Source organism: Hyla sarda, chromosome 1 (genome assembly GCF_029499605.1).
Source record: "Hyla sarda isolate aHylSar1 chromosome 1, aHylSar1.hap1, whole genome shotgun sequence".
Lineage (NCBI taxonomy): Eukaryota > Metazoa > Chordata > Amphibia > Anura > Hylidae > Hyla > Hyla sarda.
Genome location: NC_079189.1, coordinates 585,892,699 through 585,919,144, shown reverse-complemented (window position 1 = coordinate 585,919,144; position 26,446 = coordinate 585,892,699). Strand labels below are relative to the sequence as shown.

Sequence of the window (26,446 nt, the reverse complement as noted above, 5' to 3'; positions counted from 1 at the left end):
AACCCTGCGCTTTCTCTTGACCCCTGCTGGATCTTTGTGCCATTACTGCCTAAGAGACCGTTTGTGTCTTGCCTTGCCGTGTATCTGACCTATTGCTACGTGAACTGACCTTGCTACAGTGCCGCCAGTCCTGATCTCCTGCCTGTCCCTCACTACGACTCTCTCTTGTCTCTTTCCTTCTGTGCTTCTCATCAGCCTTTGTGGAAGAGTCGTGCCAGAGGTAGCGACCTGGGAGCCGCCTGCCGCAGCTAGTTTTGCGACTGGCTCTGTTGACTGGCTCAGCCGTTCCTTACACTCCGCTCCCTGGTACCGCTCATGCCATCATCCACAACAGGTATAGTGAATCCACACCACCTGCCTTTACAGAAGTATAATAAGAATTAAATGGTACCAGTCATTAGTAATAAAAATGTATATGTTATAGATTAGCCTATTTAAATAACTTTTCTAATATATTTCTTAATAAAATGTTGTTACTTTGTGTTAAATTTACTCCTAAAAGTTTGGTCGACAGGGGTCCTCCTTTTGGTCCTGCCTGCAGTCCTGCTAGCAGATTGTCTCCTGCAGCAGTTTGACAGAGACTAAAGTCAGGAAATGCAGGTGGGACCTCAGCACAGCTCAGTGTATAGAGTGTATAGAGCCAGAGGCGGCTCTAGACTTTGTGACTTCATTTTCTGCAGAGTTCACATGGTGATCCAATCAGCTGTGAGATGGTTGGGCTGTCGCCGCATCACCAATCTCAAGTTGCGATGGGACACATAAAAGACCAGGAACTAGTGTCCTCTGGGCCCCATGGTAAATTCAGTCCAGTATTACGATCACCATTAATACCACTATACAAGGAGTAATATTATCACTATACATATTATCATCTTACTGTTACTGACCAAATCCTGAATACTGAGACCAATATTACCAAACATTCAAGTATACAAGGAGGAATATTATCACCATACATATTACCTTTATGCTGTTACTGACCAAATTTCTAATCCTGAAATACCCTTTTAAAATTAACTGGGCATACAAGTAGATTCATCTTGTTCATGTATAAGCTTTACAAGTGCAACAGGGTAGTAAAGGGGTCTTGGCTGCGGCACCCCAGACATCCGAAGTTCGCTCCATGCAGGATGACTGGCGATGTAGGGCGATGGCTCGTGACGTCACGGTCACGCCCCGCTCATGATGTCACGACCATGTCCCCTCAATGCAAGTCTATGGGAGGGGACTTGCATTGAGCGGGCGTGGTTGTGACATCACGAGCCTCCGGCGCTGCACCCGACATTCTAAACAAACACTGGGTGCAGCAGGGAGATCCCGGGGGTCCCCAGCAGTGGGACCCCCACGATCAGACATCTTTTCCCCTATCCTTTGGATAGGGGAGAAGATGTTTAGGGGCGGAGTACCCATTTAACACAGTCATTTCTACTGTATTTGTATAACTCAATATTTCCCGTAGAGATTGCGTTTAGCTGTAAGTGCTATCTCATCTGAACGCCCCCTCAGAGGCCCGGTAATGTGAGGATATTCAAGAGATCTGATTTACATATTCAAGCACTCGCCAGAGAGATGAATAAAATCCGACATAAGAACACTTGCCTGGAAGGGCCGACTCCCCTTCTCTTTGAAGACGTTCGGTGAACACAGGCTATTCATCAGAAATATTTTACAAGACATTTAGAGCAAATCACTACATTGTGCCAGTAGATCTATTTCCTCCAAAAACTTCTGTCAGAAGTTAACTTTTTTTGTGTTGTTTTTTTTAAGTTCATTCTTCATTAGTCAGGTATTGTATACGCAGGCGCGATTCATAGGCGAGAATAACTGAGGCCATTGATGGGATAAGAAAACGTGCATAGCTGTCAAAGGAGATATAGGGCTACAGGATTACAATACTCATGCATATGGAAGAGGCTTCTGCATGGTGCCTTCAAAGAGGAACACAGCCATACGTGCCAGAGCCGTAGGCATTCCCTGTACTAGCACCATATGGTGATCTGTATTAATAGTTTTGTATTGTGGCATCCATTTACAATTTTTGTATTTGTGGGATTCTTACATCTTCAGACAGAAACAATCTATCTTATATCTACTAATTTATCTATCTGCTTCTCTGTGTATCTCCTATCAGACAGGCTAGGCTCGAGGGATCTCACAGGTAGTTCACACTCCACAGGAAGGAGGGGGCAGCAGAGAGTATGTTGGTTTAGATTCCCTACTGGTCAACTCTGTTGTGGTGTCAGGAAGTTTGGATGACCTGATGTTAATGTGTATCTGTCGTTAGCAAAAACATTTTATATAATGTAGATAATACCAAAATACCAAAACATGTATATTTGTATTATACATTGGTTAAAAAATGTGGATGCAAATCATAAAATGTTGCAGTATCTTGTAATACCTTTTTTATTGGACTAACAGCATTTTGTAGAGACAATCTTTCGGGATTTCTCCCTTTATCAAGACTCAGACCCCGCACTTTCCATGATAATACTGTATATGTGTTACCAATAATACCAGTATACAAGGAGGAATATCATCACCATACATATTACCATCATACTGTTACTGACCAAATCCTGTATACTGAGACAAATATTACCAATAATTCTAGTATACAAGGAGGAATATTATCACCATATATATATTACCATCTTACTATTAATGACTAAATCCTGTATACTTAGACCAATATTACCAATAATACCAGTATACAAGGAGGAATATTATCACCATACATTTTACATCATACTGTTACTGACCAAATCCTGTATACTGAGACAAATATTACCAATAATACTAGTATACAAGGAGGAATATTATCACCATACATATTACCATCATACTGTTACTGACCAAATCCTGTATACTTACTAATATTACAAAAAATACCAATATACAAGGAGGAATATTATCACCATACATATTACCACCATACAGTTACTGACCCCATCCTGTATACTGAGACCAATATTACCAATAATACCAGTATACAAGGAGGAATATTATCACCATGTATATTACCATGATCCTGTTACTGACCATATCCTGTATACTAAGACCAATATTACCAATAATACCAGAATGCAAAAAATTCTCCTGCCTCATGCCAGCATCCCAATAACCCCCCCCCCCTATCCCGACCCCCCCCCCCCAAATTTCTGTGCCTCCTCATCATTACCCACCCTCCAAATTCTGTGGCCCAATCCACCTCCCCCCCAAGACTTACAATACTGTGCCTCCTCATTAGCACTCCCCCAAATACCGTGCTCCAATTCCCCTTGCAGCAGGCACCACCAAAGTAATCAGCAGTAGGAACACATGGACGCGCTTATAAATGGCAATGCAGTCCGGACGAATTTCGCCCAAAGAATGTCCATGTACAATGGGAATCTGCTGCAAGTAGAACTCCTTAGCGGAAATTCACCAGTGCATTGGTCATTATTGCTAATTATCCATCACCCCCTCACAATACGGTCTCCTCATTACCAGAATACTGTCGCCCCATTATCCATCACCCCCCATACGGTTTCCTCACTATTCATCACCCCCTCCCACAATACACTCTTCTCCTTATATTATCCGACAACCCCCCCCATAATACTGACTGCTTATCATCCATCCCCCTCCCCCATACTGTACCTCATCATTCATACATTCCAGCCTACAACACCCCCAACCACCAGCCCCCTCTCCCTCAAAAGAGCCCTGCTTGTCCCCCCACACTTCCTGTATTTGGACTCATCATAGAGACACACAGGCAATAGCTGCAGGGACAGAAATATACACATTTTTAACTAATATATATTACAAGTATACATATAATGTTATTTTTACATGATATAAAAAGTTTTCGCTAATGACAAAGTACACTTTAAAGGGCAGAGTAACATTAGATACACGGCAGTAGATGGTCAAACTCAGTCTTTCTTTACTTGGCTCAAAACTAAAATAAGGTTATGGCAATACAGACTTCTTTAGCTTTAAATGACTGAAGAGGGAAATGTCCCTTGTAGTAATACTGTAGTATAAAGAGGGTCCCACTTTCACGCTTCGCTCAAACCTCAGAGATGTTAGAAGAAATAATCCTGTGTCTCTACTTCAGTAAAGAGGTTATCACTGGTTGACTCCAAGCAGAGGTCAGGCATATCTAGTACTCACTCTTTCTCTCTCTCTCAGCAAGCTCTCTGTGAGATTAAGACAACATTATCTGTAGCTCAAATAGCCTTGAGTATGTTTAGGCCTGGCCTGAAGCCCTGTAGGTCCTAGACTAGTAATAGGCTCCTTGAAAAGCATCTCCCTTATTACAGGAAAGCATTGATCTTCTCCCTCTCTCTCTAGCTTTCTTCTGTATCCTAGCAGTAGACAAGGCCAACAATGACCAAGGTAAATCCAGTATTTCGCAGGGACGCACTGTTCCATACATAGATATCTATCTAGCACCAAATAGACAGCAGCACTCCAGGATGGCGTATTCAATGAGCGGCTTTATTCATTACTCAATGTCACGGCCATTGTCAAGCTTTGAGTGATGAATATAGCCACTGAATTCCCCATCCTGGGGAGCTGCTGTCCATTTGTGTGCTGTTTAAATTGAAACCCTGGACCTGGTTAAATCAGCCTGCACCCACAGCCACTGATATTGGATTTGTTTGGTGTGTTGCTCCCCTTCAAGATCTATCTATCTCATATCTATCTATCTATCTATCTATCACATATATATATATATTTATATATATATATATATTTATAGATATACAGTGGTCCCTCAACATACGATGGTAATTCGTTCCAAACGACCCATCGTTTTTCGAATCCATCGTATGTTGAGGGATCCGTGCAATGTAAAGTATAGGAAGCTGTACTCATCTGTCCCCGTCGCTCCGCACCAGGTCCTCACCGCTCCCGCTGCTGTTCCAGGGGCTCCCGATGCTGTCCCGCTGCTCCGGTGTCTTCTTCGCGATCCTCCGGTGTCTTGCGCATCTTCTGCAGGGTCCGGGCCTCGCTTTCAGGTGACGTTATTACGCTGCTGCGCTGGCGCGGCGTGCGTAGTGACGTAATAACGACGCCGGAAAGCAAGGCCCGGACCCTGGAGAAGATGCGCAAGACACCGGAGGATCGCGAAGTGGACCCGGAGCAGCGGGAATAGGTAAGCGAACCTGCCCGGGATGCTTAAACTGCTATCCGACAGCAGCTTAAGCATTTTGCGCTGTCGGATAGCAGTTTATGCGATGGCCCCGACATATAAAAGCATCGTATGTCGATGCTGACATCGACATGCGATGGCCTCTGAGAGGCCATCGTATGTCGATTTTATCATATGTCGGGGCCATCGTAGGTCGGGGGGTTACTGTATAGATACATCTCATATTTATCTATCTCTTATCTATCTATCTCCTATCTATCTATCTCATATCTATCTATCTATCTATCTCATCTATCTATCTATCTATCTATCTCATATCTGTCTGTCTATCTATCTATCTCATATCTATCTATCTATCTATCTCATATCTATCCATCTCTATCTCATATCTATCTATCTATCTCATATCTATCTATCTATCTCATATCTATCTGTCTATCTATCTATCTCATATCTATCTATCTCATATCTATCTATCTCTATCTCATATCTATCTATCTATCTATCTCATATCTATCTATCTATCTCATATCTATCTGTCTATCTATCTATCTCATATCTATCTCTCATATCTCTCTATCTCATATCTATCTGTCTATCTATCTCATATCTATCTATCTATCTGATATCTTATCTCATATCTATACATCTGTCTACATCACAGCAGATGGAGCAGCACCTTGGAAAATAGTAGTATGGTGCAAGCGGAGGTTGAACCCTAGCCCGGGGTTCCAGCTGGTAAATACAGGACGGATACAGCGCAGCACTCCAAACTAATTTGGAGTGCTGCGCTGTATCCGTCCTGTGTATACATCTGTCTATCTATACAAAGGAAAAACAGCAGCACTCCAAATCACGTGGAAAAATGTGTGGCTCTAATTCACCAAACATCAGAGCGACATTTCAGCAGTCTCAGACCGTCATTGGCTGCGTGAGGCTTCTTTCACACTGTGTGTGCGGCTCCGTTACAAGCACTTTTAGTGCCATTAACATGCGTTATTGTAACGGAGCCTAACATATCTATCTATCTATCTATCCATCTATCTACCTATCTCATATCTATCTATCCCATATCTATCTATCTATCTATGCAATGGATAAAGGCAGCACACCACGATGATATAATCCAAAAACTGTGAATTTATTCCATGATGTAGAAAACAACGTTTCGGCAAAACGTTGTTTTCTACATCATGGAATAAATTCACAGTTTTTGGATTATATCATCGTGGTGTGCTGCCTTTATCCATTGCATATTTAGTAAGAACCGGAGCACCGAGGTTCAACAGGCTTGCACCCATTCCACTATTCTGGATGTGCTGCTTTTTATGAACTTTCTATCTATCTATCTATCTTATATTCAAAAACAATGCAGCACTACTTCACCATTAGATGCCCGGTGCCAGCGCCCCGACTCGATCAAAGTCCATGTAATAATAAACAATGGCGCAGCACTCCAAAATTGCAAAAAAGTGTAAAAATGTATTCCTTCATGTCAAAATTCAAAGCGACGTTTCAGCTCCCCACTGGAGCTTTTTTCAAGCAGGCTTGAAAAAAGCTCCAGTGGGGAGCTGAAACGTCGCTTTGAATTTTGACATGAAGGAATACATTTTTACACTTTTTTGCAATTTTGGAGTGCTGCGCCATTGTTTTCTATCTATCTATCTTATATATATCTATATCATACCTATCTATCTATCTATCTATCTATCTATCTCATATCTGTCTATCTATCTCATATCTATCTATCTCATATCTGTCTATCTATCTCATATCTGTCTATCTATCTCATATCTATCTATCTATCTATCTCATATCTATCTACCTTCTATCTATCTCATATCTATCTATCTATCTATCTAGGGAGGATGCCGCAGCACACAAAAGTAGTTTGAATGTAAAAAACAGTGGTTTATTCCATGAAAATACAAGCAAGCAACGTTTCAGCTGCCAGTGCAGCCTTTTTCAAGCAACACAATAGTGACCATACAAAGTATTTATATGTAAATGGACAAACACATGAATCAAATAGGTGGTACATCAATTAGTGAAAAGAAGTTACAAAAAGGTGCATTTAAGATATAGGGTCATTTCGACCACTATTATGACAATATTGCACAAGTGCCCAGTGATATGTTAAGATAAAATTACATATGAAAAAAGCTACACATATTGTAGAAATGACATTTTAACAATAATTACAACAGGTGAATCGGATAATTAATAAACGAACAAGGCGGGGGCAAGGTGGTCGCACCCATCGTACCTGTCTCTATGTGTAGAGTCGTCGTTGCTATGGGTAACAGTAGAGTCCGATTGTATAGTACATGTCTACGCACACTCAGAACGCCAGGAGCGGCCCAGTGACTGCCCCACGTCACATGACCTGGGCGTCACGTGACCACTCCCTAGTCTGCGAGTGCGCACAAGGGGAAGAGTGTCGATGCTGCCATGATGTGTAAGGGAAGACCGGGCAGTCAAACGGCGTGATCCGAGGCGCGCCCAACCAAGGGCACGAATCAGAGCACAGTCGCGGCCGCACGGTCTGAATATGTGTTGAGATGATCTTAAGTGCGGCACAGAAAAGAAGGCGTACATCTGATCACAGGCAGTGTGTATATGATCAAGGTGCATGGATACAATAAATGAAAAAACAAATGTGTGGGTGTGAATAGAGTGTGTGAGTAAAGCATGGAGAGTGATAAAATAAAGGAGTGTGATGTGAATAGAGCAAAGAAGAAATAAAAATGGAAGATAAATAAAATTGTAAAATAAAAAAGGATAAAGTTAATAGATACTAAATAATAATAAACATATGATAAATAATAAATAAAAATAAAGATAATGAAAAAATTAATAAATGCTAAATAATAATAAATAATAAAAGAATAATAAATAATAAATAAAAATGATAAAACAGTAAAGTAAAATGATGGATATAAGACTTGGTGCAGTCAAGGCAGTAATCCCGGCTCCACACATAAATGTCACACACATCGGGCTATTGTTCGCCCAAACCCCTCGACTGCCCCTGCTCGTCCCAGATAAATGGGGGAGTCACCACGAGGTCCCCGTCTGCAGCATATGTCAGCTCGGGTCCATGGTGGTAGGCTTCTGGAGGTGGGTATTTTACCCAGGGCAGCCCCGCGATCATCTATCACTCACTGAGCACGGGTACCAGAAAGTATTTAGTGCCATCTGTATAAACACTATAAATTAATGCTCACTGGAATAAATCCAAGTTGGAGTAAAATCAAAATAAGAAAAATGAGAAATAAAAAATAAAATTAAAAAAATTATATAAAAATGAAATACGTGAATAAAGTAAGTAAAATAAATAAATAAATAAATAAAATAATAAGATATGTAAAGAAAGGCAAAAACAAAATAAAATAAAGAGTGATAATGGCAAATAATTAATAAATAAATAATAAGTGAATGAAGCCAAAATAAAATATGTAAACAATATAAAAAAATAAAAAATAAGGAATATAGTGTAAAGAAAAAAGAATGTGTTCAGGTATTGGAAAAAAAGAGGTGTAGATAAATACAAATGTGTGAAAAATACACTAGTAGTGAAGCGACGTGGCATTTATTTTTTACTTTTTTACCATGGCAGCAAAGACAAAATCTCTAGTAATTTTCTATACATGTCACATTTAAGAGATTATAGGTAGGAGTATCTGCGGCCACCTTGTTCCCAAAATTATCTGAAAAAAAAAAAGAGAAAAGGAAAAACATTTTATTAAAAGAACATAATAGTGTTAAATTGTAATTAGAGTAGTATATGTGAACGGTCACTACCCTACTCAAAGAATACATCAATTCATTCTGACACCAATGTTATGCATTGTAAATTTGAGGCGTAATGGTAAAATCTACATTTAGCCCCCTGGGTTTGAGGGCTTGTGTCTCAAAGATCCATTTAAGTTCCAATTTCTTAAGTTTACTGGTGCGGTCGCCCCCCCCTCTTTAATGGGGGGACATGATCCACCAGGACAAATTTCAGATCCCATTCCGAGTGGCCTTTTTCTGTGCAATGTTTAGCCACCGGCAAGTCAAGTCGTTTTTTGCGAACCGTGTATCTATGGTGGTTAATGCGAGTTTTGAAATCCCACGTGGTCTCACCCACATAGATGAGACCACATGGGCATACCAGGATATAGATAACAAATGTCGAGGTACACGTTAAGTAGTGTTTCAATTTATGAATCTTGCCGGTGACAGGATGTATAAACTGGGGTCCCTTCAACATCTGTGGGCAATTGATACACTGGCAACAGGGATATGACCCCTTATTTTGTACGGTTAGATACCGTTGTGTCGAAATACATCTTGATATGTCCGTCTTCACAAGTCTATCCCTGAGGTTGCTTGACCTCCTATAAGACATTAGAGGAGGCCTCCCAAGCTCAGGGATATTCGGGAAGCTTTCTTGTAGAATTTTCCAATGTCGATTAATTATTCTAGCTAATTGGCTGGAGTGTGAACTAAATGTTGTAACACAAGCGATTCTAGAGCTAGATGAGCGGTTTCTGGACTCATGTATAAGATTATGTCTGTTCATTTCCATCACTTTTTTCTTGCTATCTTTTAATAATCGTGGCGGATAACCGCGTTGGAGAAAGTTATTCACCATCTTATCCAATGCTAATTCAGCTTCCTCATCCCGCTCAATGATGCGGCGTGCCCGCAGCATTTGACTTGCCGGCAGCGAACGCACCATTGGGCGAGGGTGATTGCTCCTGAAATGTAGCATGGAGTTGGTGTCAGTGGGTTTAACGTATAAATTGGTTACAAGTCTTCCGTCCTGAATAGAGACTAATGTGTCTAAAAAGTTAACGGAATTTCGTGAGTGAGTTAACGTAAATTTAATATGCACATCTATAGAGTTAAAAAAGTGATGGAAAGCAAATAGAGAGTCTTCCGTGCCCTTCCAGACCAGGAAGACGTCGTCTATGTATCTCCACCACCCCAATAGATTATCGGAGTGGTGGGACACACAGACAAGGTCTTCCTCCAGCACCGCCATGTACACGCTGGCGTACGTGGGCGCCACATTCGTGCCCATGGCGGTGCCGGTGGTCTGGAGGTAAAAAGTATCGTTAAACAAAAAATAATTGTTACGTAAGATAGTGTATAGTAACTCAATAATGAATTCAACCTGTGAAGGTGAATAATCTGGTTCTATCATGGATCTGACAGCCTGTACACCCCCATCATGGGGGATGGAGGTGTACAGGCTGACCACGTCGAGGGTTGCAACAAAGGCCCCTTCAGGGATTTGCATGTCAGAAATATCTATCTATCTTCTATCTATCTCATATCTATCTATCTATCTATCTCATATCTATCTATCTCATATCTATCTATCTATCTCATATCTATCTATCTATCTCATATCTATCTATCTCCTATCTATCTATCTCCTATCTATCTATCTCATATCTATCTATCTATCTATCTATCTCATATCTATCTATCTATCTTCTATCTATCTCATATCTATCTTTCTATCTCATATCTATCTATCTATCTTCTATCTATCTCATATCTATCTATCTATCTCATATCTATCTATATAGCTATCTATCTTCTATCTATTTACCATCTAGTTATTATTTGTAAATTATTATGATGTTTTAATAAGTTTAGGTGATAATAGTGATATATACCATGCATATAGTTGAATTATATAAAATATTTGCACATTACATGATAACTGCATAATATATTTGTTTTTTGTTTTTTTCTATGTGACCTGGATCAATCCAGGGGAGAAGTCGCTCAGGGTGAGCCGTGTCATCCTCTGTACACTCTTGTGGTTCAATCTTATTGATCTTTTACTTTCCTTGGTTGATCATGTCATAAATCTGTAGAGACGGCACAAGATAAATCTATTGACCAAGAGGCAGAGTTCATTAGGGAAATTGTACTTCCTATGTTTTTACAATACTTTTCTATTTGATGAATGAGCTGTACTCTCTGTGACGGTTTATTGCTATTTATTCCGTACACTGAGAACACATGGAATTATGGCCTTTAAAGCCTCAAACACATAAAATATTATTTTCCAGAGGTATTAACTCATGGTTGCCTCCTATTTCAAATTATTTGAAAACATATTCCGAGTGGTGGAAAACATAAAAAAAAAACATATACTGTACTTACCTTCCTCTCTCCCTCTGCCGCCGTTCTCTCTGAGCCTGTCCATCACACAATGCTTCTTGTGTTCTGGGTTGGGGTGTGAATTACCCGCTCAGCCAATCAGCAGCTGCAGCAGTGTCACACGGAGTAGGTATTACATAGTAACATAGTTCATAAGGCTGAAAAAAGACCAGAGTCCATCAAGTTCAACCTATATCCCTAATGAGTCCCAACTGAGTTGATCCAGAGGAAGGCAAAAAAAAACTCATACTAGAGGTAAAAATTCCTTCCTGACTCCAAATATGGCATCAGAATAAATCCCTGGATCAACTTTCTGTCCTTATAAATCTAATATACATAACCAGCAATGTTATTATTCTCCAAAAATCCATCCAGACCCCTTTTGAACTCTTTTACCAACTTCACCATGACCACCTCCTCTGGCAGAGAATTAAACAGTCTCACTGCTCTTACAGTAAAGAACCCCTGTCTGTGCTGGTGTAGAAACCTTCTTTCCTCTAAACGTAGAGGATGCCCCCTTGTTATAGATACAGTCCTGGGTATAAATAGATCATGGGAGAGATCTCTGTACTGTCCCCTGATATATTTATACATAGTTATTAGGTCTCCCCTAAGCCTTCTTTTTTCTAAACTAAATAACCCTAATTCTGATAATCTTTCTGGGTACTGTAGTCCTCCCATTCCCCGTATTACCCTGGTTGCCCGTCTTTGAACCCTCTCCAGCTCCACTATATCTTTCTTGTACACTGGTGCCCAGTACTGTACACAGTATTCTATGTGTGGTGTAACTAGTGATTTGTACAGCGGTAGAATTATTTCCTTGTCGTGGGCATCTATGCTCCTATTGATGCACCCCATGATTTTATTTGCCTTGGCAGCAGCTGCCGGACACTGGTCACTACAGCTAAATTTACTGTTAACTAAGACCCCTAAGTCCTTTTCCACGTCAGTCGTCCCAAGTGTTCTCCCATTTAATACATAATCCCAGCCCGGATTTTTCCTCCCCATGTGCATTGCCTTACATTTATCAGTGTTGAACCTCATCTGCCACTTCCCAGCCCAAACCTCCAACCTATCCAGATCCATTTGTAACAGTGCACTGTCCTCTATTGTGTTTACCACTTTACAGAGTTTAGTATCATCTGCAAAGATTGCTACTTTACTATTCAACCCCTCTACAAGGTCATTAATGAATATATTAAATAGAACAGGACCCAAGACTGACCTCTGTGGTACCCCACTAGTAACAGTCACCCAATCAGAATAAGTACCATTAATAACCACCCTCTTTTTCCTATCACTGAGCCAGTTACTTACCCACTTACACACATTCTCCCCCAGCCCAATCCCTCTCATTTTATGCACCAATCTTTTATGTGGAACCGTATCAAATGCTTTGGAAAAATCAAGATACATAACATCCACGATTCCCATACACTGACCACAAACCCAAAAAGCACAGTGAGATGTGACCAGCTCAGGGAGAATGGCGCTAAAAGTGGGAACAAGGAAAGTATATGGGTTTTTATGTTTTCCTCCAAGCTGAGCATTTTTAGATCAAACTTACAGCTTGACATATCCCTTAAAGGGGTACTCCAGTGGAAAAAAAAATTCAAATCAACTGGCTCCAGAAAGTTATACAGATTTGTAAATTACCTTTATTTAAAAAATCTTAATCCTTCCAGTACTTATCAGCTACTGTATGCTACACAGGAAGTTGAGTTGTTCTTTCCAGTCTGACCACAGTGAGCTATAGGGAGCCATGAAATGCCCTGAGCTCCGCACTCCACTCAAATGGTTTATTTTCTTGTAATCTCTTTGTGTTTGTGTTTATCTCCCCTATAACTGTAACTAAAGCACATCTTTTAATATATTTGTGGTGACCCACTACAGAACATACTACTCTGCCTGCCCTGTGGGGTACTTGTTGTCTTAGGTGTCTGTTTCGGCCCAGAGCTCCAGGGAACTGGTTATTTAATATTGTATATATTGTCCCTAATGTACGCTGTATAGAATCATAGAATGTGTCGGCAGATAAGAACCATTTGGCCCATCTAGTCTGCCCAATAATCTGAATCCTATCAATAGTCCCTGGCCCTATCTTATATGGAGGATAGCCTTATGCTTATCTCATGCATGTTTAAACTCCTTCACTGTATTTGCAGCGACCATCTCTGCAGGAAGGCTATTCCATGCATCCACTACTCTCTCAGTAAAGTAATACTTCCTGATATTACTGCAGAAACCTTTGCCTCTCTAATTTAAAACTATGTCATCTTGTGGTAGTTTTTCTTCTTTTAAATATGCTCTCCTCCTTTACCGTGTTGATTCCCTTTATGTATATAAAAGTCTCTATCATATCCCCTCGGTCTCTTCTTTCTTCTATACATGTAAAGGTCCTTTAACCTTTTCTGGAAAGTTTTATCCTGCAATCCATGTACTAGTTTAGTATCTTCTCTGAACTCTCTCTAGAGTATCTATATCCTTCTGGAGATACGGCCTCCAGTACTGCGCACAATACTCCAAGTGAGGTCTCAGTGTTCTGTACAGCGGCATGAGCACTTCTCTCTTTCTACTGCTTATACCTCTCCCTATACATCCAAGCATTCTGCTAGTGTTTCCTGCTGCTCTATTACATTGTCTTCCTACCTTTAATTCTTCCGAAATAATTACTCCTAAATCCCTTTCCTCAGATACTGAGGTCAGGACTGTGTCAAATATTCTATATTCTGCCCGAGGGTTTTCACACCCCAGGTGCATTATCCACATTAGATTTCAGTTGCCAGAGTTCTGACCATTCTTCTAGTTTTGCTAAATCTTTTTTTCCATTTGGCAGATCCCTCCAAGAACATCAACCCTGTTACATATCTTTGTGTCATCAGCAAAAATACCAATACCGAACCATCAATGTCACGATGCCGGCTGGCAGGAGGTGGATCCTCTGTGCCAGAGAGGGATTGGCGTGGACCGTGCTAGTGGACCGGTTCTAAGTCACTACTGGTATTCACCAGAGCCCGCCGCAAAGCGGGATGGTCTTGCTGCGGCGGTAGTGACCAGGTCGTATCCACTAGCAACGGCTCAACCTCTCTGACTGCTGAAGATAGGCGCGGTACAATGGAGTAGACAGAAGCAAGGTCGGACGTAGCAGAAGGTCGGGGCAGGCAGCAAGGATCGTAGTCAGGGGCAACGGCAGGAGGTCGGAACACAGGCTAAGAACACACAAGGGAACGCTTTCACTAGGCACAAGGGCAACAAGATCCGGCGAGGGAGTGCAGGGGAAGTGAGGTATACATAGGGAGTGCACAGGTGAACACACTAATTAGAACCACTGCGCCAATCAGCGGCGCAGTGGCCCTTTAAATCGCAGAGACCCGGCGCGCGTGCGCCCTAGGGAGCGGGGCCGCGCGCGCCGGGACAGGACCGACGGAGAGCGAGTCAGGTACGGGAGCCGGGGTGCGCATCGCGAGCGGGCGCCACCCGCATCGCGAATCGCATCCCGGCTGGAGGCGGTATCGCAGCGCACCCGGTCAGCGGATCTGACCGGGGCGCTGCAGTAACGAGAGTGTAGCGAGCGCTCCGGGGAGGAGCGGGGACCCGGAGCGCTCGGCGTAACAGTACCCCCCCCCCCCTTGGGTCTCCCCCTCTTTTTAGCGGAGAGCCATACCTTGTCTCCGGGAGAAAAAATGGGGGGAGCTCTTCTTTTCTTATCAGCAAACTTCTTCATGCGTGATGAAGCCTGTAAGAGAGAATTTTGGGTCTCTTTCCATATGGTGGAAAGATCACGAGTTATTTCATCCACAGCGGGCAAACCAGAGGGCAAGGGAGTAGGGAGGGGGGGAAGAGGGTGAAGGAGACCAGCAGGCTTCTGGCGAGGAGTCTTGTCCCGGGCACAGACAGTGCAGGCCCGCACAAAATCAACAACATCCGTCTCCAGAGTCGGCCACCAATAGAGACGAGAGATGAGTTGCACGGATTTCTTGATGCCCGCATGGCCTGCGAGATGGGAGGAGTGACCCCATTTGAGGATTCCGAGGCGTTGGCGTGGAGAGACGAAGGTCTTCCCTGGAGGAGTTTGCCTGATGGAGGCTGGAGAAGTGGAGATCAGGCAGTCAGGAGGAATGATGTGTTGCGGAGAGAGCTCTACTTCCGAGGCATCCGAGGAACGAGAGAGAGCATCGGCCCTGATGTTCTTATCGGCAGGGCGAAAGTGAATTTCAAAATTAAACCGGGCAAAGAACAGAGACCACCTGGCCTGGCGAGGATTCAGCCATTGGGCAGACTGGAGATAGGAGAGATTCTTGTGATCGGTGTAAATAATAACTGGAAATTTAGATCCCTCCAGCAGATGCCTCCATTCCTCAAGTGCTAATTTAATGGCCAGTAGCTCTCGATCCCCGATGGAGTAGTTCCTCTCCGCCGGAGAGAAGGTCCTAGAAAAAAAACCACAGGTAACAGCATGCTCGGAAGAATTTTTTTGTAGAAGAACCGCTCCAGCTCCTACTGAGGAGGCATCAACCTCCAATAGGAAGGGTTTAGATGGGTCAGGTCTGGAGAGCACGGGAGCAGAAGAAAAGGCCGACTTGAGCCGTTTAAAGGCGTCTTCCGCTTGAGGAGACCAGGACTTAGGATTGGCATTCTTCTTGGTTAAAGCCACGATAGGAGCCACAATGGTGGAAAAATGTGGAATAAATTGTCTGTAATAATTGGCGAACCCCAAAAAACGTTGGATAGCACGGAGTCCGGAGGGGCGTGGCCAATCTAAGACGGCAGAGAGTTTGTCTGGATCCATTTGTAGTCCCTGGCCAGAGACCAAGTATCCTAGGAAAGGAAGAGATTGACATTCAAACAGACATTTCTCCATTTTGGCATAAAGTTGATTGTCACGAAGTCTCTGAAGAACCATGCGGACATGCTGGCGGTGTTCTTCTAGGTTGGCAGAAAAAATCAGAATATCGTCCAGATACACAACAACACAGGAATATAAGAGATCACGAAAAATTTCATTAACAAAGTCTTGGAAGACGGCAGGGGCGTTGCACAGGCCAAAGGGCATGACCAGATACTCAAAGTGTCCATCTCTAGTGTTAAATGCCGTTTTCCATTCATCCCCCTCCCTGATGCGGATGAGATTATAAGCACCTCTTAAGTCCAGTTTGGTAAAGATGTGGGCACCTTGGAGGCGATCAAAGAGTTCAGAGATAAGAGGTAGAGGGTAGCGGTTCTTTACCGTGATTTTATTAAGACCTCGGTAGTCAATGCAAGGACGTAGGGAGCCATCTTTTTAGGACACAAAGAAAAATCCAGCTCCGGCAGGAGAGGAGGATTTGCGGATAAACCCCTTTTTTAAATTTTCCTGGATGTACACAGACATAGCAAGAGTCTCTGGGGCGGACAGAGGATAAATTCTGCCCCGGGGTGGAGTAGTGCCCGGGAGGAGGTCAATAGGACAGTCATAAGGCCTGTGAGGAGGTAGAGTCTCAGCTTGTTTTTTGCAAAACACATCAGCAAAGTCCATATAGGCCTTAGGGAGACCGGTTACAGGGGGAACCACAGGGTCACGGCAGGGAGTACTGGGAACCGGTTTAAGGCAGTCCTTGAAACAAGAGATACCCCAGCTCTTGATCTCCCCCGTGGACCAATCCAGGGTTGGGGAATGGCGTTGGAGCCACGGTAGTCCAAGGAGAATTTCGGAAGTGCAATTGGGGAGGACCAAGAACTCAATTTTTTCTTGATGAGGTCCGATGCACATTAGAAGGGGCTCCGTTCGGTAACGTATGGTACAGTCCAATCTTCCATTGTTAACACAATTGATGTAGAGGGGCCTGGCGAGACTGGTTACCGGGATGTTGAACCTGTTGATGAGAGAGGCCAAAATAAAGTTTCCTGCAGATCCGGAATCCAAGAAGGCCATAGTAGGGAAGGAGAAGGTAGATGCAGATATCCGCACAGGCACAGTAAGACGTGGAGAAGCAGAGTTGACATCAAGGACTGTCTCACTTTTGTGCGGAGTCTGCGTGCGTCTTTCCAGGCGGGGAGGACGGATAGGACAATCCTTCAGGAAGTGTTCGGTACCGGCACAGTACAGGCAGAGATTCTCCATGCGGCGTCGTGTCCTCTCTTGAGGTGTCAGGCGAGACCGGTCAACTTGCATAGCCTCCACGGCGGAAGGCACAGGAACGGATTGCAGAGGATCAGAGGAGAGAGGAGCTGGGGAGAAAAAATGCCTCGTGCGAACAAAGTCCATATCCTGGCGGAGCTCCTGACGCCTTTCGGAAAAACGCATGTCAATGCGAGTGGCAAGATGAATGAGTTCATGTAGATTAGCAGGAATTTCTCGTGCGGCCAGAACATCTTTAATGTTGCTGGATAGGCCTTTTTTAAAGGTCGCGCAGAGGGCCTCATTATTCCAGGATAGTTCAGAAGCAAGAGTACGGAATTGTATGTCGTACTCGCCAACGGAAGAATTACCCTGGACCAGGTTCAGCAGGGCAGTCTCAGCAGAGGAGGCTCGGGCAGGTTCCTCAAAGACACTACGAATTTCCGAGAAGAAGGAGTGTACAGAGGCAGTGACGGGGTTATTGCGGTCCCAGAGCGGTGTGGCCCATGACAGAGCTTTTCCAGACAGAAGGCTGACTACGAAAGCCACCTTAGACCTTTCAGTAGGAAACTGGTCCGACATCATCTCCAAGTGCAGGGAACATTGTGAAAGAAAGCCACGGCAAAATTTAGAGTCCCCATCAAATTTATCCGGCAAGGATAGTCGTAGGCCTGAAGCGGCCACTCGCTGCGGAGGAGGTGCAGGAGCTGGCGGAAGAGATGATTGCTGAAGCTGTGGTAGTAGCTGCTGTAGCATCACGGTCAGTTGAGACAGCTCGTGGCCTTGTTGCGCTATCTGTTGTGAGTGCTGGGCGACCACCGTGGTGAGGTCAGCGACATCTGGCAGAGGTACTTCAGCGGGATCCATGGCCGGATCTACTGTCACGATGCCGGCTGGCCGGAGGTGGATCCTCTGTGCCAGAGAGGGATTGGCGTGGACCGTGCTAGTGGACCGGTTCTAAGTCACTACTGGTATTCACCAGAGCCCGCCGCAAAGCGGGATGGTCTTGCTGCGGCGGTAGTGACCAGGTCGTATCCACTAGCAATGGCTCAACCTCTCTGACTGCTGAAGATAGGCGCGGTACAAGGGAGTAGACAGAAGCAAGGTCGGACGTAGCAGAAGGTCGGGGCAGGCAGCAAGGATCGTAGTCAGGGGCAACGGCAGGAGGTCGGAACACAGGCTAAGAACACACAAGGTAACGCTTTCACTAGGCACAAGGGCAACAAGATCCGGCGAGGGAGTGCAGGGGAAGTGAGGTATACATAGGGAGTGCACAGGTGAACACACTAATTAGAACCACTGCGCCAATCAGCGGCGCAGTGGCCCTTTAAATCGCAGAGACCCGGCGCGCGCGCCCTAGGGAGCGGGGCCGCGCGCGCCGGGACAGGACCGACGGAGAGCGAGTCAGGTACGGGAGCCGGGGTGCGCATCGCGAGCGGGCGCCACCCGCATCGCGAATCGCATCCCGGCTGGAGGCGGTATCGCAGCGCACCCGGTCAGCGGATCTGACCGGGGCGCTGCAGTAACGAGAGTGTAGCGAGCGCTCCGGGGAGGAGCGGGGACCCGGAGCGCTCGGCGTAACAATCAAAACCTTTTGCGATTTCACTGATGAAGATATTAACCAATGTTGGTCCCAGTACAGATCGCTGAGGTCCTTACTGGTGACAAGACCTTGCTCTGAATATTCTCCATTGACTACAGCCCTCTTTTTTCTGTCACTCAGCCACTGCCTAATCCACACAGCAATATGCGAGTGCAAGCTCAATGACTGTAGTTTATTGATAAGTCTTCTACGTATAAAGTGTACTGTGCCTTTAAGAGAAAGGTTGCAGAAGTATCATGTGATCACTGTGGCCAATTAGAGTCATAGGCCCTAAGCCCCTGGTCTGTCTGTTACAAGGAGGAGTCAGTTAGTGTGAGTCCAGTCAGGACAATGTGAGCATCTCTGTAGCATACCTGCCATATACCTCTACTCTAATGGGGATAGGTCTTAAGAGTAGTCTGTGGATAGAGAGGATAGTCTGTGTAGTGTGGAGAGAGGAAAAACTCAGTGCAGCGTCCAAGTCACAGAAGTCAATGTAATTTGAAGAGAAGTAAGGTAATGAACAAGAACGCTAAACCACTAGCATCCCGTTGTCCAGGTCAAGTCAGTCAGTGTCCAAGTTGTGGGGAGAAGTGCCTGAGAGCCGAAAGGGGCCCCTAATGCCAGTTAAGAATAGGGAGAGTAAAAGCCTCCAGCAGCTACGGTCCAGAAGTCAAAGTTCACCCCTGGCAGTAAGCAATTCCATGGATGTAGTGTGGAGTACCCCAAGTCTGTGTTAGTTGTCTAGTCAGTCTAAATTCCAGTAATGCCAAGTTGTCGTCACAACTGCACCATAATTACAAGTCCTAGAGAGCCCAGTGAACTAAAGTGACATCCTATGCAACTTTACCCCAATTATTGCCCTACCAAAGTTTGCTGTAACAACAGCCAGTAAGAACGTTCAGTAAAAGTAGTTTCCGTAAACCTACATCTGTGTTCTTTATTGCCTCACAGTTCCATATGGATTGTAGTGTGTAGTGGGAATTATGTAGTATGAATCTATCCTTAGGGCAGGGTCACATGGGGTGCATCCGCAGCGTATTTCACGCTGCAGATGCCCCGACGGCAGTCACAGAGGGAATGCAAAGCGAGCTCCTGGCTGCAGCCGGGAGCTCACTATGCAGTCCCCCTGTGACTGCTGTCGGCGCATCCGCAGTGTGAAATACGCTGTGGATGCGCACCATGTGACCCTGCACTTTGTGTGTAATTCTGTGATGTCTGATTGTCTGTTTATGTACCCCCGAGAATTATAAAGTGTTGTGGAATATGTTAGTGATATACTGTATCTATTTAAATATACATTTTTTGTATTGTTATGAGATCATCACCACAGGCAGGATTACAACGGCACTTCTAGTATAAAGCCTGGATAAATCACTTAAAGGGGTTATCCACCATAAGGGCATTTCCTTTTGGAGTTTGTTTCTTCAAACTTCAAGTCCCCAAAAACATCAGCCACCCCACTCATTGAAAAACACCTGTGATCCTTTCCATGCAATAGACCAGTGTTTTCTGATCAGGGTGCCTCCATCTGTTGCAAAACTACAGTTCTTGCAGAATAATCTCTCCCCCACCCAGCAGTCTCTCCATCCATTGACTGCTGGACACCTCTGAACACCTGACTAGTGGTGTAATGTCTCGGGTCGCACTGCAACCAGGGAAAACCTAGGACGACACTCAGTTTGTGTGTAATAGAAATAAACATTGGGGCAAAATTACAGAAAAATTGCAAGATCACCATGAAATACAGGTACAGACACTATATAATGAACTACACTAACTTTATAGCCCCTGCAGCATAGTCAAATAAAAGATCCCGGTATACCCCTTTAACAATTTCAGATGCTCTATTTTCATAGGAACAGTGAGGGTAAAAATATTTTGCATTTTTTCTGTTATTACAATTATTATTGGCAGCAGTATATGAAACCAGGCAGATGATTTAAGGATACCTAATGGTACAGAAAATATACAATTACACAGAGCGGCATATCTGATGATATTTGTTTCTTTCAGGAAGGATATTTGTGCAGGTAGAAACAGTCCATGTGAAACACTGGGCTTGTCTCATCTATCAGGCATGTGTCAGCCATACAGGAGCTGCAACATCAACGAAGACTCTGGCCTTCCCATGGCGTTTACCATTGCTCATGAGATTGGGCACAGGTAAGGATAGATGATAGATAGATATGAGATAGATGATAGATAGATATGAGATAGATAGATAGATATGAGATAGATAGATATGAGATAGATGATAGATAGATATGAGATAGATATGAGATAGATAGATAGATATGCGATAGATGATAGATAGATATGAGATAGATAGATGATAGATAGATATGAGATAGATAGATAGATAGATATGAGATAGATAGATAGATATGTGATAGGTAGATAGATAGATAGATATGAGATAGATAGATATGAGATAGATATATAGATAGATAGGAGATAGATAGATAGATAGATAGATAGATATGAGATAGATAGATATGAGATAGATAGATATATATGAGATAGATAGATAGATAGATAGATAGATATGAGATAGATAGATATGAGATAGATAGATATGAGATAGATAGATAGATAGATATGAGATAGATAGATATGAGATAGATATATAGATAGATATTAGATAGATAGATATGAGAGATAGATAGATAGATAGATAGATAGATAGATATGAGATAGATATATAGATAGATATGAGATAGATAGATATGAGATAGATAGATAAATAGATATGAGATAGATAGATATGAGATAGATAGATATATAGAAGATAGATAGATATGAGATAGATAGATAGATATGAGATAGATGATAGATAGATATGAGATAGATAGATGATAGAGAGATATGAGATAGATAGATAGATATGAGATAGATAGATATGAGATAGATAGATAGATATGTGATAGGTAAATATGAGATAGATAGATATGAGATAGATATGAGATAGATAGATATGAGATAGATATGAGATAGATAGATATGAGATAGATGATAGATAGATATGAGATAGATATGAGATAGATAGATAGATATGAGATAGATAGATAGATATGAGATAGATAGATATGAGATAGATAGATATGAGATAGATAGATAGATATATAGAAGATAGATAGATAGATATGAGATAGATAGATATGAGATAGATAGATAAATTCCAGATAAAAGCAGCACATCCAGGAAAATAAAGCCAATGGGGGAGATTTATCAAAACCTGTCCAAAGAAAAAGTTGCTGAGTTGCCCATAGCAACCAATCAGATCGCTTCTTTCATTTTTCAGAGGCCTTTTAAAAAATTGAAAGAAGCGATCTGATTGGTTGCTATGGGCAACTCAGCAACTTTTCCTCTGGACAGGTTTTGATAAATCTCTCCTAATGTGTAGGGGGGCCAGCATATCCGGAACCTCAGTCCTCCGATTCCACAATCCAAATAGATAAAATAAATGCAGCACACCACGGAGTAGAATAAAGTAGTGGATTTATTCCAAAATGTTCATTCTGCACATTTTGGAATAAATCCACTACTTTATTCTACTCTGTGGTGTGCTGCATTTATTTTATCTATTTAGATAGATAGATAGATAGATACAGTGGGGCAAAAAAGTTCTCCCACTTAAAAAGATGAGGCCTGTAATTTTCATCATAGGTATACCTCCACTATGAGACACACGTTGTCTGGTTTTTAAAGAATTTATTTGTATATTATTGTGGAAAATAAGTATTTGGTCAACTACAAACAAGCAGACCTGTAACTTCTTCTTTAAAGGGGTACTCCGGCGCTAAGACATCATATCTCCTATCCAAAGGATAGGGAATAAGATGCCTGATCACGGGGGTCCCACCGCTGGGACCCCGTGATCTTGCACGCAGCACCCCGTTAGAATCAGTCCCTGGAGCACGTTTGCTCCGGGTCTGATTACTGGCGATCATGGGAGCCGGAGCATTGTGACGTCACGGCCCCGCCCCTGTGTGACGCCATGCTCCACCCCCTCAATGCAAGCCTATGTGAGGGGGCGTGACATCTGTCACGTCCCCTCCCATAGGCTTGCATTCAGGGGGCGGGGTGTGACATTACACTGGGGCGGGACCGTGACGTCACAATGCTCCGGCCCCCGTGATCGCCAGTATTCAGACCCGGAGCGAACGTGCTCCGGGGACTGATTCTAACAGGGTGCTGCGTGCAAGATCACGGGGGGCCCACACCAGAAACAAAATTGTAGACCTGCACGAGGCTGGGAAGACTGAATCTGCAACAGGTAAGCAGCTTGGTGTGAAGAAATCAAGTGTGGGAGCAATTATTAGAAAATGGAAGACATACAAGACCACTGATAATCTCCCTCGATCTGGGGCTCCACGCAAGATCTTACCCTGTGGTATTAAAATGATTACCAGAACGGTGAGCAAAAATCCCAGAACCACACGGGGGACCTAGTGAGTGACCTGCAGAGAGCATGGACCAAAGTAACAAAGGCTACCATCAGTAAGACACTAAGCCGCCAGGGACTCAAATCATGCAGTGCCAGACGTGTCCCCCTGCTTAAGAAAGTACATGTCCGGGCCCGTCTGAAGTTTTCTAGAGAGCATTTGGATGATCCAGAAGAGGATTGGGAGAATGTCATATGGTCAGATGATACCAAAGTAGAACTTTTTGGTAAAAACTTGTTGTGTTTGGAGGAGAAAGAATGCTGAGTTGCATCCAAAGAATAGCATACCTACTGTGAAGCATGGGGGTGGAAACATCGTGCTTTGGGGCTGTTTTTCTGCTAAGTGACCAGGACGACTGATCTGTGTAAAGGAAAGAATGAATGGGGCCATGTATCGTGAGATTTTGAGTGAAAACCTCCTTCCATCAGCAAGAGCATTGAAGATGAAACGTGGCTGGGTCTTTAAGCATGACAATGATCCCAAACACAGCACCCGGGCAACCAAAGGAGTGGCTTTGTAAGAAGTATTTCAAGGTTCTGGAGTGGTCTAGCCAGTCTCCAGATCTCAACCCAATAGAAAACCTTTGGAGGGAGTTGAAAGTCCGTGTTGCCCAGCGACAGCCCCAAAACATCACTGCTCTAGAGGAGATTTGCATGGAGGAATGGGCCAAAATACCGGCAACAGTGTGTGAAAACCTTGTGAAGACTTACAGAAAATGTTTCACCTCTGTCATTGCCAACAAAGGGTATATAACAAAGTATTGAGATGAACTTTTTTTATTGACCAAATACTTATTTTTCACTATAATTTGCAAATAAATTCTTTGGATTTTTTTTTTCTCTTTATGTCTCTCATAGTTGAGGTATTGCCTGTAATGGAAATTACAGGCCTCTCTCATCTTTTTAAGTAGGAGAACTTGCACAATTAATGGCAGACTAAATACTTTTTTGCCCCACTGTATGAGATAGATAGATATGAGATAGATAGATACATACAAGATTTGATATTGTCAATTTTTGCTTTTTCTCCCTGCACTGTGGATGTATACTCAATAGCGGAGATTTATCAAAACCTGTCCAGAGAAAAAGTTACTGAGTTGCCCATAGCAACCAATCAGATCGCTTCTTTCATTTTTCAGAGGACTTTTCAAAAGGGAAAGAAGCGATCTGATTGGTTGCTATGGGCAACTCAGCAACATTTCCTCTGACTGGTTTTGATAAATCTCCCCCATATGTGCTCAATAAAAGACACGAACAGTACAACTGCTTGTGTGATGTTAGTTCAGCTACATTGCTGTTGTCTGTCTTTATGACTTAGGGAACAATCTGGCCACATATTATAAGTGATAAATGCAGAAATCCAGGTAATTCCAAATGGATCACTTACTGTCATTTTGCAAAGATAGATGGTACGTTACATTTACCAACTCTAGTCCATTTCCCCCATGGCTTAAACATTTTCTTTCTATTTTTGTACCAGAATGTTTGCTTAAGTAACTAATGTTCTTGAAATCTGGGGAGAAAAAATGAAAGGGGTCATCCATTTTTTTTTTTTTTTTATATCAACTGGCTCCAGAAAGTTAAACAAATTTGTAAATTACTTCTATAAAAAAATCTTAATCCTTTCAGTACTTATGAGCTTCTGAAGTTAAGGTTGTTCTTTTCTGTCTAAGTGCTCTCTGATGACACGTGTCTCGGGAAACGCCCAGTTTAGAAGCAAATCCCCATAGCAAACCTCTTCGAAACTGGGCGTTTCCCGAGACACGTGTCATCAGAGAGCACTTAGACAGAAAAGAACAACCTTAACTTCAGAAGCTCACAAGTACTGAAAGGATTAAGATTTTTTAATAGAAGTAATTTACAAATCTGTTTAACTTTCTGGAGCCAGTTGATATATATAAAAAAAGTTTTTTCATGGATAACCCCTTTAATAGCAATAAATGATAATATGCGTCCTGATATCTGATTGGTTCCTTCATCAATCACTCTAATAAATAGGTCATGGTGATTTTTATTAAAGTTATAAATATAGAAGATCTTTTAAGACATTAATTTGTTTAATCTAATGAAATACCCGTAGCCTATAATTTCTTATTTAAATCAACATTTAATTCATCAATATAGAAAAGTGTTACTAATCCAACACATCATTTATAATTTCCTTAAAAATATTTTTATTAGGTAGAATTTATCCAGTATTCAAGTTTGCTCTAGGACTGTCTGTATGTTGAAAGAGGTTATGCAGCAATAGAAAAACAGAGCTAATTTCTTTCAAAAACCGCTCCCCATCTGTCTCCACGTTGGGTTTGGTTCTGCAGCTCAGTTGCATTTAAAGGGGTATTGCGGCCCTAATACATCTTGTCCCCTATCCAAAGGAGAGGGGATAAGATGTCTGATCGCATGGGACCCACCACTGGGAACCCCCGCAATCTGTCATTTAGAACCCACCTTTGCGAGCTCTCCGCAGCGCTGACGACCACGGGGCCGGAGTATAGTGACATCACGACTCTGCCCCCGTGTTATGTCATGCTCCGCCCCCTCAATGCAAGTCTATGGGAGGGGGCGCTACAGTCGTGCTGAATGACAGATTGTGGGGGTCCCCAGCGGTGGGACCCCCATGATCAGACATGTATTAGGGCCGGAGTACCCCTTTAAGTGAATGAAGCCAAGTTGCAATAGCACACCCAACCTGGGGACAGACGTGGAGCTTTTTTCAAAAGAAATAAGCTCTGTTTTCTTTATTCCTATTTATTTTGCATTTGTATATTTTTAACTAATTATAAAGTAAGATTGAGTCCCCCAATGTGGTTGATAACAAAGGGCTGTTGGCAGTAGCCGAATAAGCAAGTTTGGCAGCAGATTCAGATAAAAAATAAATAAAAAATAAGCAAAAAATAAACTGTGGGAGGAAACCTTACTTTGTGCTACAGCATTTTGGGGAGGGGGGTGGGGCATCCTTGGCCAGAGACATGAGGAGTATGGATTCAACAGCTTTAAGCCCGCCTT

General features: G+C 42.9%; 1 protein-coding gene across 2 annotated transcripts in view; it reads left to right on the top strand.

Annotated features, from left to right (window-relative positions):
* Positions 1-26,446, top strand: part of ADAMTS12 (ADAM metallopeptidase with thrombospondin type 1 motif 12) — a 560,388-nt gene that overhangs the window by 331,056 nt on the left and 202,886 nt on the right. For both annotated transcript variants that reach the window (XM_056545369.1, XM_056545379.1), the window contains exon 7: positions 21,010-21,159. In XM_056545369.1, coding sequence (XP_056401344.1) covers positions 21,010-21,159 — 150 coding nt within the window. The remainder of the gene's footprint in view (positions 1-21,009; positions 21,160-26,446) is intronic.